The sequence below is a fragment of the Lygodium microphyllum genome, chromosome 7, assembly GCF_053477565.2.
Source record: "Lygodium microphyllum isolate KBCC chromosome 7, Lygodium_microphyllum_v1.1.10, whole genome shotgun sequence".
NCBI classification, from domain to species: Eukaryota; Viridiplantae; Streptophyta; class Polypodiopsida; order Schizaeales; family Lygodiaceae; genus Lygodium; species Lygodium microphyllum.
The window spans coordinates 128,128,929-128,142,040 of record NC_141141.1 but is presented as its reverse complement, the minus strand read 5'-3'; the positions used below and the strand labels follow the sequence as shown (position 1 = coordinate 128,142,040).

At 40.7% G+C, this 13,112-nt stretch overlaps 1 protein-coding gene across 2 annotated transcripts; it reads right to left on the bottom strand.

The window, feature by feature from the left end:
* Positions 1-9,399: 9,399 nt before the first annotated feature.
* On the bottom strand, positions 9,400-12,462 carry LOC148033939 (uncharacterized). 2 transcript variants are annotated; one of them, XM_087682406.1, is made up of 6 exons: positions 12,048-12,462; positions 11,609-11,743; positions 11,012-11,279; positions 10,677-10,870; positions 10,391-10,534; positions 9,400-10,269 (listed from the first exon to the last, which is right to left on the bottom strand). In XM_087682406.1, exons 1-6 carry the CDS (start codon positions 12,342-12,344, stop codon positions 10,120-10,122), a joined length of 1,188 nt encoding a protein of 395 aa, XP_087538532.1. In that variant the 5' UTR covers positions 12,345-12,462; the 3' UTR covers positions 9,400-10,119. The 2 variants fall into 2 exon arrangements, with proteins under 2 accessions (XP_087538532.1, XP_087538531.1); XM_087682405.1 differs by having other exon boundaries at positions 9,402-10,269; positions 10,638-10,870.
* Between the last annotated feature and the right edge of the window lie 650 nt (positions 12,463-13,112).

Here is a 13,112-nt window from a genome sequence, read left to right as displayed (position 1 = left end):
GTGAAGGTGCCCTTTTGTGGGCATTTATGGGTGGATGGGTGTGTGTGTAGCCCCTATCGTGAAGAAATGCTTGAACAGAGATAAAGGACTTAAAGTGTATATCAACACCGTAAAAGCAGTAGAACTCAAGAAGAAGTGAACTTGGTGTGATGAATGATGGGTCTCAAACCTTTGTATCTTGAGTGGATAGAAGATGACATGAGTTGAAAGAGGAGCCAGAGACATCGATGACAACTTCGAGAGTATATTGTATCTTAAATGGATCCCAAAATGCAAGAAACAATCTCTAATGTAACTCAACAATCAAACCTACCTCTCACCACGATCACCATACCACCCAAAATCTCCCCTCTGTAGAAAAAAATGAAAAAGGTACAACGTAGTATACTCACAATTATAATATTTGCTTGTTTTTTAGACTTAAAATTTTGAGAAAAAAAATAAAAAACATATATAGTGAAAAAAGAAAAGTATATGCATGGATATGAAAATAGAAATGGAGACAAGTTGAGGGTTGAAGATAGGCAAACATCTCCTCTCCTCTCTTTTCCCAAGTCCCTTAGGAAATGAGCTCAATAACAATCAACTTGAAAGTGAGGAGAAGTATTTCTTACTCTCAACCCTTCCTTCTTGATAATGTAATGGAAGAAGACTTGAAAAGGAGGTGTTGTTGTCATAGGGACATGTATCTTTAATGCTTTGATTAGCATTTGTCTTAAACATTACTTAAAATGTGAACATGTGAAGTAGTGATGTGTAAAGTGAGTTATGTCACAATGAGGACCCTAAGATGCAAGTGGGTGTCAAATGCAAAAGTTGTAATAAGCTATATGGGTCAGGTACCGGGTGGTGTTTAGGCCTACAATACTTAGTTAACCATGTTAGTAACTAGGCATTTATTTAATTAATAAATGCCAATTGAGGGGCTAATTCTTAGGATCACTTGGGAGTCAAAATGGCCTAGCCAACTTAATTGTGAATGAGCACATTTAATTTTGTGGGCAAGGATAAGGGCGAAAATTAATTTTTAGAATTATAAAGTTGGAATCTTAATTAAATGGTTGAAAAGTGAATTAGGAAAGTTGCCACTTGACAAAACCTTCTTATGCAATTGAGGGAAAGGCCATTGGAGGTTGGTGGAAGCTCATTGCAACCATTTTGAGCATTCGTGAGGTTGAAAAGAGACTAGAGAGTGATTGTGGACATTATATACTAGTTATTAAGAGAAGCCATTTCCAACCGCTAGGAGGTCCATTAACAAGTGATGATTGCATCGAAAGGCCATCAAAATGTAGACAACTGTGTCAAAAGTGGATGGAATGATGGAAGTGTGGAAAACTACTATAATAGACTATTGAACACAAGAGAGAAGAGAAAGAGAAAAAATGCAAAAGAAAAGAACATTGCACAAAGATCTCGGGAGCAAAGAGATGCTCGGAAATGGAATCCATATACCAAGACATGAGACAATATAGATCCAATGTGAGTCATTGGTTGTCAAGGCACCACCATAGGCTCTCTCTCTCTCCATCACAACTTAAAGGAGGTGAATGACACTGACCGAGGAGGAGAAGCTCCAATATATAGGCATGAAATAGGCATCAAATAAATGTTGAATGACAAGCATTAATGCTAGGTACTAGCATCACAAATGCCAAAACTAGCATTAAATGACCACAATAAAAATGCCTTAAATAAATACAATGTGCCCAGTACTAAATGTTATGCATAGACTTACACATGAATAGACATATATGCTAACACCCTCTCTCAGATCATGGGCGATCTAGTATAATTTAATGATACATTGATAAGAATTTGTCAAGTCCATACAACAATAACCACTAGAGTAGAACCATGGATACCCAAGTAGTGGGTGTGCAAGCCACCACCAAGGTGCCTCGAAGAGAACCTGATGTTGAAGTCGATTATACCAGCTCCTGAAAATATAGAAGAATCACAATGGCTCTCAATATCTGTCAACAATGTCTTGCAGTAGCATTCAAGACCATCTTGTCAAAAATGTATTTGAACATATGAGACCATGGATTTCCTGGCTAGGCTACCAAAGTGTCCCCTCTCATGTGAGCACAAGACTAGGAGCCAATCTTACTCTCCATTAAAGAACCAACTCATCATCATGAACCTATATGTCAATCCTAGCTCCAAGATTTGAACTTGGCATATGCATTATGAAAATCCCTCTTTGGAATGTGTGACTTGTACGCTTGTATAGATGAGGCTCTTTGACCCCATATCACCACCCTCTCATACTCCCTCTCTGGCACTGGAGAGTTATGAGGGATGACCGCATCACTTGTACTAGCAACTTGGAAGCAACTTGGAAGGGAGGTCCCTGCAACCATTGTTGGGGCCATAGATCTAGAGGCTAAACCTAGACCTCGAGATGAAGAAGACTCACTAAGAGAGTCGTCACCCTTCGTAATTGTCTGCACTTGTGCCTTCTTCTATAAAATTGCTAATGTCCTGTAGTCCTTCTAGAGGTGTCCCTTCTTGCCACAATAATAGCATTGAGACTTCTTCTTCTTCTTTTCCCCTTGAGCATTAGGAAATACTCTTGACCCCTACTTTGTTAAATTTGACTAAGCTTGAGGCTCTAATGAAAGGCATCTCGATAAAGTTGCAACAACTGAGGATAATCTGCCAAGTCATCCTCTTCCATCCACTTTGCATGTATTGGTGAAACAATGTTGAAGCTTCACCAAGAAGTATATGGAAACTTTACCTCTAACTTTACTTGCCTCAAACCTCCACGAGGTTGTAGGCCTTTCTTCCCCTTAAGCATTGCAATGCTTTATACTTTCACATTGCTACAATTCCAACTTAGCTAATATGTAACATCGCATCCAGTTGAATAGCCCCTCATGTATATTTAACATGCTAAGAGTACCAGATGCATTACGAAACATTCTTGTTTGCATACTTTGGACCATTTCAATGTGACTGTGCATGGAAATTTGCATACTACCAACCATACCAAGATACATTTTTCCATACATTGCTAGCTGTATTTTTTTTCATGCAAGCATTACTAGATACATTTTTTATCATGACCAACACTATATAGAGCATTTGCATGACCAACATTAATACCATGAGTCTCAAACGGTTGCATATGTGCATTGCCAAACTTGCCACTTTGTGCCCCACAACATCATTCCAACATTGCTACACATGGGATTATGCATATTACTAGCCATGCCCTGATACATTCGACCTTACACACCATGCATTAGTTGCTGCATATGATAAGAAGTTGTGTCATACATCCCTGTATGTGGTCCCTAACCCACCATAGCATGGAAACAAATGCCACCACCAAACTAACCATGCATGCCTTGATGTCCAAAAAAAAAAAAAAAAAGATTGTCACTTCCAAGTTGACCTTGCATATGCATCAATTTTCCCACAAGCATCATTTGCTTATGCTCACTATCCATGTTTAGAACATCATGTTGTTGTATTGGCTCTTTCCTCTATGCTTCCTGTTGTCCGGAAGCTCTTGAAGACAATTTCCTCTTCTTGCCTTTCCCATCACCCTTTAAGGGGTTCAAAAAGTGCATGAACTAAGGATCATTTGCCAATCACATAAGCATTTCAACTGTTGTCCTTAGCTGTGATCTTTAAACCGGTCATCAAATTCCTCTTTTTCTTGTTGTTCATGATCTTCAAAAGACCTAGAAGGGCCCACATTTAGGTCTAAACTAACATTATTAGCTACTTGTCCATGTTGTGTGCCTTGTTGTCCAAGATCGGACATTGCATTTTCCCCAGCACTTTGTGAATTCTTAGATCAAGAGGCATCATCCATGCTTGATCCCATCTCACTATCTGAAGACATTCTTATTGTAATACTCAGTTGAATATCATTTTAGCACTAAAGCAAATCTTTTGGCCTTCAATTAGGTGCCTTGGGCTCACCAAGTCAAGGGAATTTATGGTATCCCAACAATGGAACGATGAAACCAACCTTCCTCCTCGGATAGGGTGGTAAATAACCTAATTAAGCACTAATTACAACAAGCATAAAGTTCACAATTGAAAATGCACCCTTACCACTTTAATCTTAGACATTGGACACATTATTGGTCCCAAAATTGGCGCCCCCCCTTGTGGTATTTCTTTATCTTATATTGCAAATGGAAGGTGTACAATTGAGATCCTTTAATCTCCTCCACTTAGCCAAGTGCCTCGTGCTATCAAAATTGACCAACAAGCCTCCATACTAATTTGCCCCTTGGTTTGCTTGGGGATTGTCATTCACCCTACTCCTTCAAAGACAAATTTAGCCCCAAATCTGATATTGATTGGCTAGCCTCTTGAATCTCCCTGAAATTCCTCAATTTAAGCTCTATTGAAAGTCAAGTCATAGGCCCTCAATCCTAAGTATGCATCCCGAGGTGGATGAAAAACATTAATTTCTGTTGTAAATTAGGATTTACATGACTAAAATCTCTCTCTCTAATGGTTCAAACTACTAGAAATGTTGAGATAACTTGAGAGATGATTGGGGAATGAGAGAGAATGTTGTATAGAGAGAAATTTCAAAGTTCCATCCCGAGAAACACTGAAAAGCTACTACTACCCTACTCAAACAGCCATGGAAGCTATCACATATAGCTTAGACCACCAAAAAGACTATTGCCCCCTCCCTGTATAGTGTCATCTATATCATAAGCATCTTGGGTGGTTGTCATCTACTCCTAGAGAACTTCAAACTATTGTCACATGCTATAGCACTAATCCTTGGTGGCCGCAAATCACATCAACAACATCTCCTTACTCTCTAACAGCCTCTTTCTCTCACAATGGCGGAATAGACTTCCACCAATCCCCTAAAAACATTTTTTCCACTTGCATGGGCAAGTTTTTCCAAGTGGAAGTCTTCTAATCCCATTTTCTAGCATTATCCAACTTATTAAATTAATTTTTAAAATATCAATTTTAAAAAATAATTTAATAATTATTTTAGTACTTCAAAAATCAATTTCACCAGCCATTAATAATTAAATTAACTAGACCAATTTATCTTCCAAGTACCGTTGAGCAGTTATTGCCTAGTCTCTAATGTCACCACTAACATTAGTGGCCAATAGATTAGTCTAGGCCAAAATCTGACACCGGGTACCACCTAGTATTTGTCAACATAACCTATTACAACTTTTATCTTGGCATCAACTGATATATCGGGGTCCTAGGTCCCACACTGTAAAATAATTGACTTACACCTCACATGTGCAAGTCACATTAGCACATTTGATTAACTTTTAACCAAATGCTAAGTAAAGCAATAAAATTTCACATCCTCATGATAGACTTACACAAAACAAACAATGTTAACATAGGTATCCAACCACATAATGCACCCAACAAGGCTTAAAACCACAACCTCACTATTCTACCTAAGTTTAATTGCTAGGTCATCACCTTTGGCACAACCAATAAGTCTTCATTGCTCCCAAGGTAAGGCAGCCACAACCAAACATCCATGAGGGGAGACGCCTTCCCTTTAACTACCAACCACAATAATGGGAAAGAACCATGCTAGCATTACTCCTATGGGCAAATAGAATAGGTCAAGCTGAAGGAGAAGGTAGCAAGAGCAATTCTTCTTCTTCATCATTGAGGTTGGGATACCATGTCACAATCATTGGTTGAAAGTTCCATTGGATTCTTACTCATGAGATGATAGTACATGGCTTGAAGAACATCTAATTTGCGGAGAATGGTAGATACAAGGAGCAACTGGTTGTGGATGGACACAACTAGTGGAAGGAATGCAACACACTAGCAAAGGCAAATAATGGAGAAAGCAATGCTGCCCCTATTGGGTGGGCTGCTAGGACCTCTACAAAAAGACCTCTTCTCCTACTCTTCTTCCATTATCTTGTCATGTGACCTCTTCTCCTACTCTTCTTCCATTATCTTGTCATGTGACCTCTTCTCCCACTCTTCTTCAATTACCTTCTCATATAACCTCTACAATATGAGCTCTTATTCTATTATCTTCTCCTAGGACCTGGTCTCCCACTCTTCTTCAATCATCCACGATATGAGCTCTTGTTCTATTATCTTCTCCTAGGATTCTATTATCTTCTCCTAGGACCTCGTCTTCCACTCTTCTTCAATCATCTTCTCATATGCCCTCTAGAGAAAGACCTCTTCTCCAGATTATCTTCTTATATGACCTATATGACCTCGTCTCCCACTCGTCAACTATTTTCTCATATCCCTTCATGTCTCTACACGGGCGTCTGCTTAGTCCAGTATTATTCTTGGTTACTCTTACCAAGCTGTACAAGTTATAATATGGGCAGGGTCACTGCCATGGCATGAATTGCACAAAGATTGAAAAGGTTGCAAGGCCTCGTACTGATCAAGGCACGGCGCTGACTGAGGATTTCTGACTCCTTTCTCTTTTCTCATTTTCTTCTTTACTGACTTGAACAGACAGGAGTAAGAGCGCTTATCAGTAGCGGTGATACAGCTCCCTTGATCATTCAACCCACGCCTTTTGCTTAATCAAGGTTCGAGAACGTTAATACAGTTTACTGAACCAAAATCATGAAGTTTAATCAAGCCAAAATCACGAAGTTTAATCGACATTAGTCTCTTACCAGGGGGGCAAGTGCATTAGTCTTGTGTTGGTCTTTAGCCTTTTACCAGGTCGGCAAGTGCATCCAAACTCGGAACAACGTACACACAAGACTTGAATAGAGGAAATAAGGCAAAATGTGATGCTCCAAGTGACTCGTACGGCAATCGCCCAAGTAGAAAGCATGTACTACCATAGCAATTCTACCATCTGTGCCCCTAAACCTGTTCGGAATCCACAGCATGGACAAGGATGTGAGCTGAATGAGGCTATCTTTGTGTCGTTATATTTGTTTGATGTTGACTATTGTCTGTAGTGGTACACTAAGGAGATTGACAATTCTCAGCTTGACATGAAATTAACGTGGTTTACAAACATTCAACACAACAAAATGCATGATCTGTAGCTTATAGTTCTTGTCTTGAGTAATAGTTAGAGTGAAGCTTTACATGCGTAGTATAATTGCATTCAATGTGGTGTTTTGTAATGAGAACTAAATGAAAGTTGGTATATTAACATAAGCTCGGCGCCACACACAAGTTATGGACTACACCCATTGACTCGAATACAAGGAGGGTGTCATGGCCATGATAAGTGCTGCTCAAAGTACCAAGCCACCAAGAACACCCAGTTCACATATTTTGACTTCTCACCTCTGGAAAGTTCATGGCCACGTGCAAGTTAATAAGTGCTGCCCAATGGTACCAAGCCATCGAGAACGCCTGGTTCATATATTTCACTTCTCATCTCTGCAAAGTTCACGGCAGTGCATTTTTCAAGTATCAGTGAACTGGATGCCCAGCAACACCAATATTGTGCTCTCTATCACCCACAGATATAACCTCCTGCCACCATCTCTCTCTCTCTCTCTCTCTAACAATAGTGTCCATATTATTTACATCTGCCAACTTAAAACATTTTCCTCACTATCTATATGCATATATATACACTGAATTTACTATATTCCATACTGAATTGGACATCATTTCATTGAAACCGTGGAAATAAATGAAAGCTTCTCTCGAGTGGTGAATTGGCAGATGTTAACCCTTAGTTGCTGACAACAGCTCGCACAACAAGTTTCACCATGATCAGCTTGCTACAAACTTTGCTAACTTTGATGTCCGTTGTAGGGCACACATTAGATTCCTTGTATCAAAGCCTTACCACATCGGGAGATGAGGATAACTACAATGATGAGTCTTTTTGTGTCTTATGATAACATCGTGGTTAGTAATAACTACTGCCACCAAATGTCATTGCTTCCAACTACTGCCACCAAATGTCATTGCTTCCAACCTCTTGATTCCTGGCATGTAAAACCAATATCATTTATCAATTGGTGGAATCCTAGTAGCACCAAACATCATTGCCAACAATAACCTCTTGATTCTTGGCATGTGAACCCAAGGTCGATAATCAAGTGCTGGAATCACTAGGTCTCCTTCATACATGCAAACAATGCAAGGTTTTCGGCAGTGTCCTGCCTTCCTGTTGCATTCTTCGACAATGTGTGCGCACTAGCGCAAAATGATCTACAACAAGGCTAAGTTCTTATTGCTCTAAGAAAGTTTCCCAGAGAAGTGTTCTCTGTCAAGCACTAAGTAGCTGTCGTAATTCTCTGCATTGCATCAGCATCAGGGATGCAATGCATTGATGTCTCGAGTATTTTGCATGCATGTGCTCCACTCTCTCAAAGATTGTCATTGATTTTACTACATCCTTCGGACGTAATGGCTTGGCCACTTTGATCTAGTGGCCTAAACATTGATCTAGTGTACATCTACTTAATATACATTCACTAGAAAGTAGAACTGAGACAACATCATATGCTGCTGCAGCAATGTAGAAATATCCCCACATTCAGTCCATCTCAAATTACGAAAGACACAACGAAATTTCCAATATCTATCTAAAAAGGCATTCGCATTTCCTCTTAGCAGCATGCATATTGTTTCACATAGAACAAATCCCTTGTTACCCTGGACACACACTCCGTGGTCAAAAATAAAAGCATCCCGAGCATGATTATTGGTTGATGCATAAAGAGTGTCACCATGCATCTAGAGACTACCAGAGAGTACCCGTAGTAGGCATGCAGCATATATAAATGGAATCAAATCTCATATACCTAGAGACATGGAGACTTCATTTCGTGCAGTTACCGCTGCTTTTAGTTAATAAGATCAGTTCGCACACACTTACTGTGCAAGTCCAGGAGATAAATACCCCAAAGCAGTATGTGTGTTGATCACGAAACAGATACAACTGGCTCACACTGCCTGCCATGACAGGTCCACTAACAGTCAACACTCACACGACAACTCACATTTTTCACATACCTATCACTTACAATCGTTTCAAGAATAATGCCCATTAGACAGATAAGGGAATATCTTCAGATAAACATGCCAAAGAACACAATAAGGCCTGCTGCATAAATATCAGGTTTAAACTGCAGATGCAGCATGCAAAGTTCCCCTAAAACCCAAGTGAAGGCTCCCACCATTTAGTAGAACTGATTTGAGTAAACAATTTCTTAGTATCTCCAATGTTTTCAATGCTAAGAACTGAAAAGCGTGAAGCAGACATTGTACTCTTCTTTGCCATTCTCTGAACAGTTCAACAACACATATCAATAGTGGTGCCACAAAAGTAATATCAATATATGAGCGATGCAAAAGAAAATCATGCAAATGGACGAAGACACTGCATGTTAAGAACAAATCTAACTTGATGCATTGATTCTTTTTAAGTAGGGATTAAGGTTGGCACATATCAGAAAGATGGGCCCATATATTATAGAAACAACAAATAAGGTGCTTGCAATCTCATTAAACCAAAGAGAACTCCAAGGGAGACAACATGTTTGACATCAATATGACAGACATCCTGTAGAGCCAGCCTGGGCCAACCTGAAGCCAATCAGAGGCTGAGAAAAATGTAATATACAACAGGGGTATTACAAGTCCTCCCTGACATTTACATGGCGAGCAGCTTCAACAGTTGTTTCAGACAAGTGGGCCAATACTGAGTAAACCACCATTTCATGCAAGTATCATGAGCTTTCTTAACATTGCAAACTCTTTGAGATTTCCATGTGCAGCATTTAAGCCGTCCTTGACTCATGCATGACCCTGGTACATCATTTCTCTTTCACTTACACTAAGCGTGGCGTAAATGAAAGGTCACTTGATGGCGATGTTTAAGAGGCCTGTATGATGGATGTGATTTCAGAGTATCCTAATGTGCATTCTGAAGTATGTCAACTTAGATGGACTGCTGCCTTCAAGGAGCCTATATATTGTTGTGACTCTTGGCTCTCAAAAGCATAGCAAGCTAACCAGATTGTTAGGATTCCTTTCCGTTTAAAAGGCAAGTGAGGTCCATGTCATGTTCAGATTGGGTCCAACTCTGCATTGTCCATACCTCGGCAGAAGAATCCGTATCATTTATTCCTGAATTACTACCTGGGGCAGATATGAACTTCCAACTGCTCCAGATTAACCTGAACCGAAGCCAAAAAGGACACCAGCAGTGGTCAGTGCAGTCACTCGTCTCTTAAGTAAATCCTCTACCTTGGACAACATCACTGGTTTCCGACCCCCTCTAGGTCTTGACTGGATTTTTTCATCCTCTTCTATAAAATCACCCTGTCAGCCAGGGAAAACAGTGTCAAGCAAGTCAGACGCATCTGCAGCAAAACAAACATATAGATAGAAACATACAGCTTATTAGGGGAACCAGTATAAGGCTGCATGAAAGCCAACCCACCTGCACATAGCAATGCCACCTTGCCTTCTCATGGTTGTCCCTAGTATGTTTGTAGCCAAACATTCTGCCACAACCCTCATGTGAACACTTGAATTGTTTAGCATCCATATGTACAACTTTGACATGGACTGCTAGGTTTGAGCTCTGTAAAATACAAAAGAAATATTCATACCAACTGCGCTAGATCAACTAGCAAAATCAAGAAACGCATATCTACAGCAGAGCAGAAACAGATATGTTGACTGACATTTGAGAACGAGCATTTGCAGCCTTTAAAAGGACATACAAGCCTAGATTTTACTCTCCAAGCTTCATGCACTCTCAGATGCCTCCTGTAAGTTCTTCTTGATACAGACAAGCCACAGAATTGGCAATCAATATCTTTATGGACACTCCAGAAGTGTTCCCGCAGTGCACAAGGATCTTTGAAATGATCACCACATCCAGGTTCGCCACATATGATCTCCGAAAAATGAAATGCTGAAGCCAAAAGACACCAACTTGATAAATCAGCAAAGTTCCATGGCCTCAAGACATGTGAAAAGACAATCATGTTTTTCAAGCTAAAAATAGAGTACCCAGCTGCAGCAGTAAACATGGTGAACTGAGTCACATACTCACCATGTGCAGTTTCATAGTGGCTTTGCAAACGACAAGGAAAGCTGAAAGTTCTGTGACAATGAGGTTCAGGACACTTCAGCTTTCTAGGTTTACTTTTAGCATGGCCCCGGAGGTGGCTACGTAAGTTGGGCTGAGAAGAGAAGACCATATTACAACCTGAATGTGGGCATTGAAACTGTTTTGCCTCATGGCACACAATGTGACGATTCAAATGATCCAGCCTCTTATAATGCCTTAGACAGCCAGAGTGTGGACAAACAAATGGTCTCTGCATCATGATTTGAAAAGAAGTTAATCTCATGCTACAGAAAAGGATAATGACTGCAAGAATATTCCCATTTCAGAATATGCTGAAGCAAAACAACAAAGGTATCTATTTTGCTTCTCACACAACTCAGGCTGCAGCAAGTCCAACCTGGGTAATTACTTTAACAACATGATGGCACAACCAGGACTTCCTGAGAGGTCACCCTGCTCGGTACTATTCTGGTGCATTGCCAATGCAGCTGTTTCTGTACCCCAGTTGTTCACATCGCAGAACATAAGCCAGTGCAGAAGAGATGTCCTCATTCAAAGACCGCAAGAAGCAAGTCATACCTCACTGGAATGAGAAGCCCTGTGTTGGTGCAAAACAGACTGCTTCTTGGTTTGGTACCCACATTGATCACATTCCAATAATTTTATCTTTTTGTATGGCACAAAAGATGCGATACTGAGACGATCGTTACTGGTCTGCAACAGAGAATCGTAGGGCGTTACACGTCTACACCTAAGTAAATTGTAGACCAGAGCATGTCAAGACACTTGAGAAGCAAGTATAAACTAGCTTTCCATTTCAGGGTTGCAAAACAGCCAATGTAGACGAACCTGATAGTTCAAAGATCAGACATGCTCTGAACCAACTAAAAAGACCTCTATTAAACTAAAACCCTGGAAGCTGATATTATACTCCACTGAACAAAAGCCCACCTCTACTGATCTAAAACCCTAGAAGCAGATATTATATTCCACTACAAAAGGCCAAAACTCAGCGTACCTCCTCTGTGCTGGCATGTTCAAGCATGTGCTTGTGGAGGAGGGCGAGCTTCGAGCGAGCAGTTCCGCAAACACGACAGATGTAACGGCGGCAGTCTGTTCCAAGAATGGAGAAAGAAGCACCCTGCTCAGGAAGATGGCTCTGAAGATGCATTTCCATGAGAGACCGCTTGGATCGTGTCACGCCGCAGGCGCTGCAGAGGTAGCGCCTCCTGCTGCCACAGATATCGGTACCGTTGCAGCTATGGCTACTGGTGCTGGCGCGGGTAGTGCTTGCCTCAGCAGGCCTTTCCTCCATATCGTCGCTCTGAAGGCCGTTTGATTTTGAGAGAGAGAGAGAGAGAGAGAGCGAGCGAGCTAGCGCGCGCGCGTGTGTGAGCGCTTCAGTGTAGGCGATGCTTGTTGTCGCCGTTCAAGGAAAGTTTGAAAAGCTCCATTCAATGCAGGCGCCTAGGCCCTATAGATATTGAGCACCCCCCTCACGCTTCTTATCTAAGACCCCATTCTCATGCTCTGTCCATACAAACGCCATTCATAATGTCCTAACCAAGTTGAGTGTCCGATTGAAAGCAAGTGAACCTCCTGAGAATATGAACATTATGTATGTAAGAGTGCTTTCCACGGTGCATTTCATTATGAGATGCATCTCGAAAAGATGACAACATGATATTCCCACGATGAGTTTGTGTGAATTGCGAGGAGCAGTAATATCATCGGTGCCATTTTAGAAACCTTTTATTAATGAAGCCCTAGTCAAGGACTTGTCACTAGCACATTATCGGTCCGAACCAATCACCTCTATATTTAATTCGATTGTGTTAACCCGTTTGCAGTATCTTCCACCCTTGGATTATTCTTGTTTTGATTCATGTGGCCATTGTTTGTATGGCAAGCACACTTGTAATTTGCATAAAAGTCTAGTTCTACACATGTAGGTAAGCCTTTGGCTCTTCAACATTTAGATGTTTGTAGCCCCATGCCTTATCGGTCCTTGGGTGGCGTAAAGTATTTTGTTACATTCATAGATGATTATTCGCATATAAGGTTTGGGCCTATCCCATTAAGT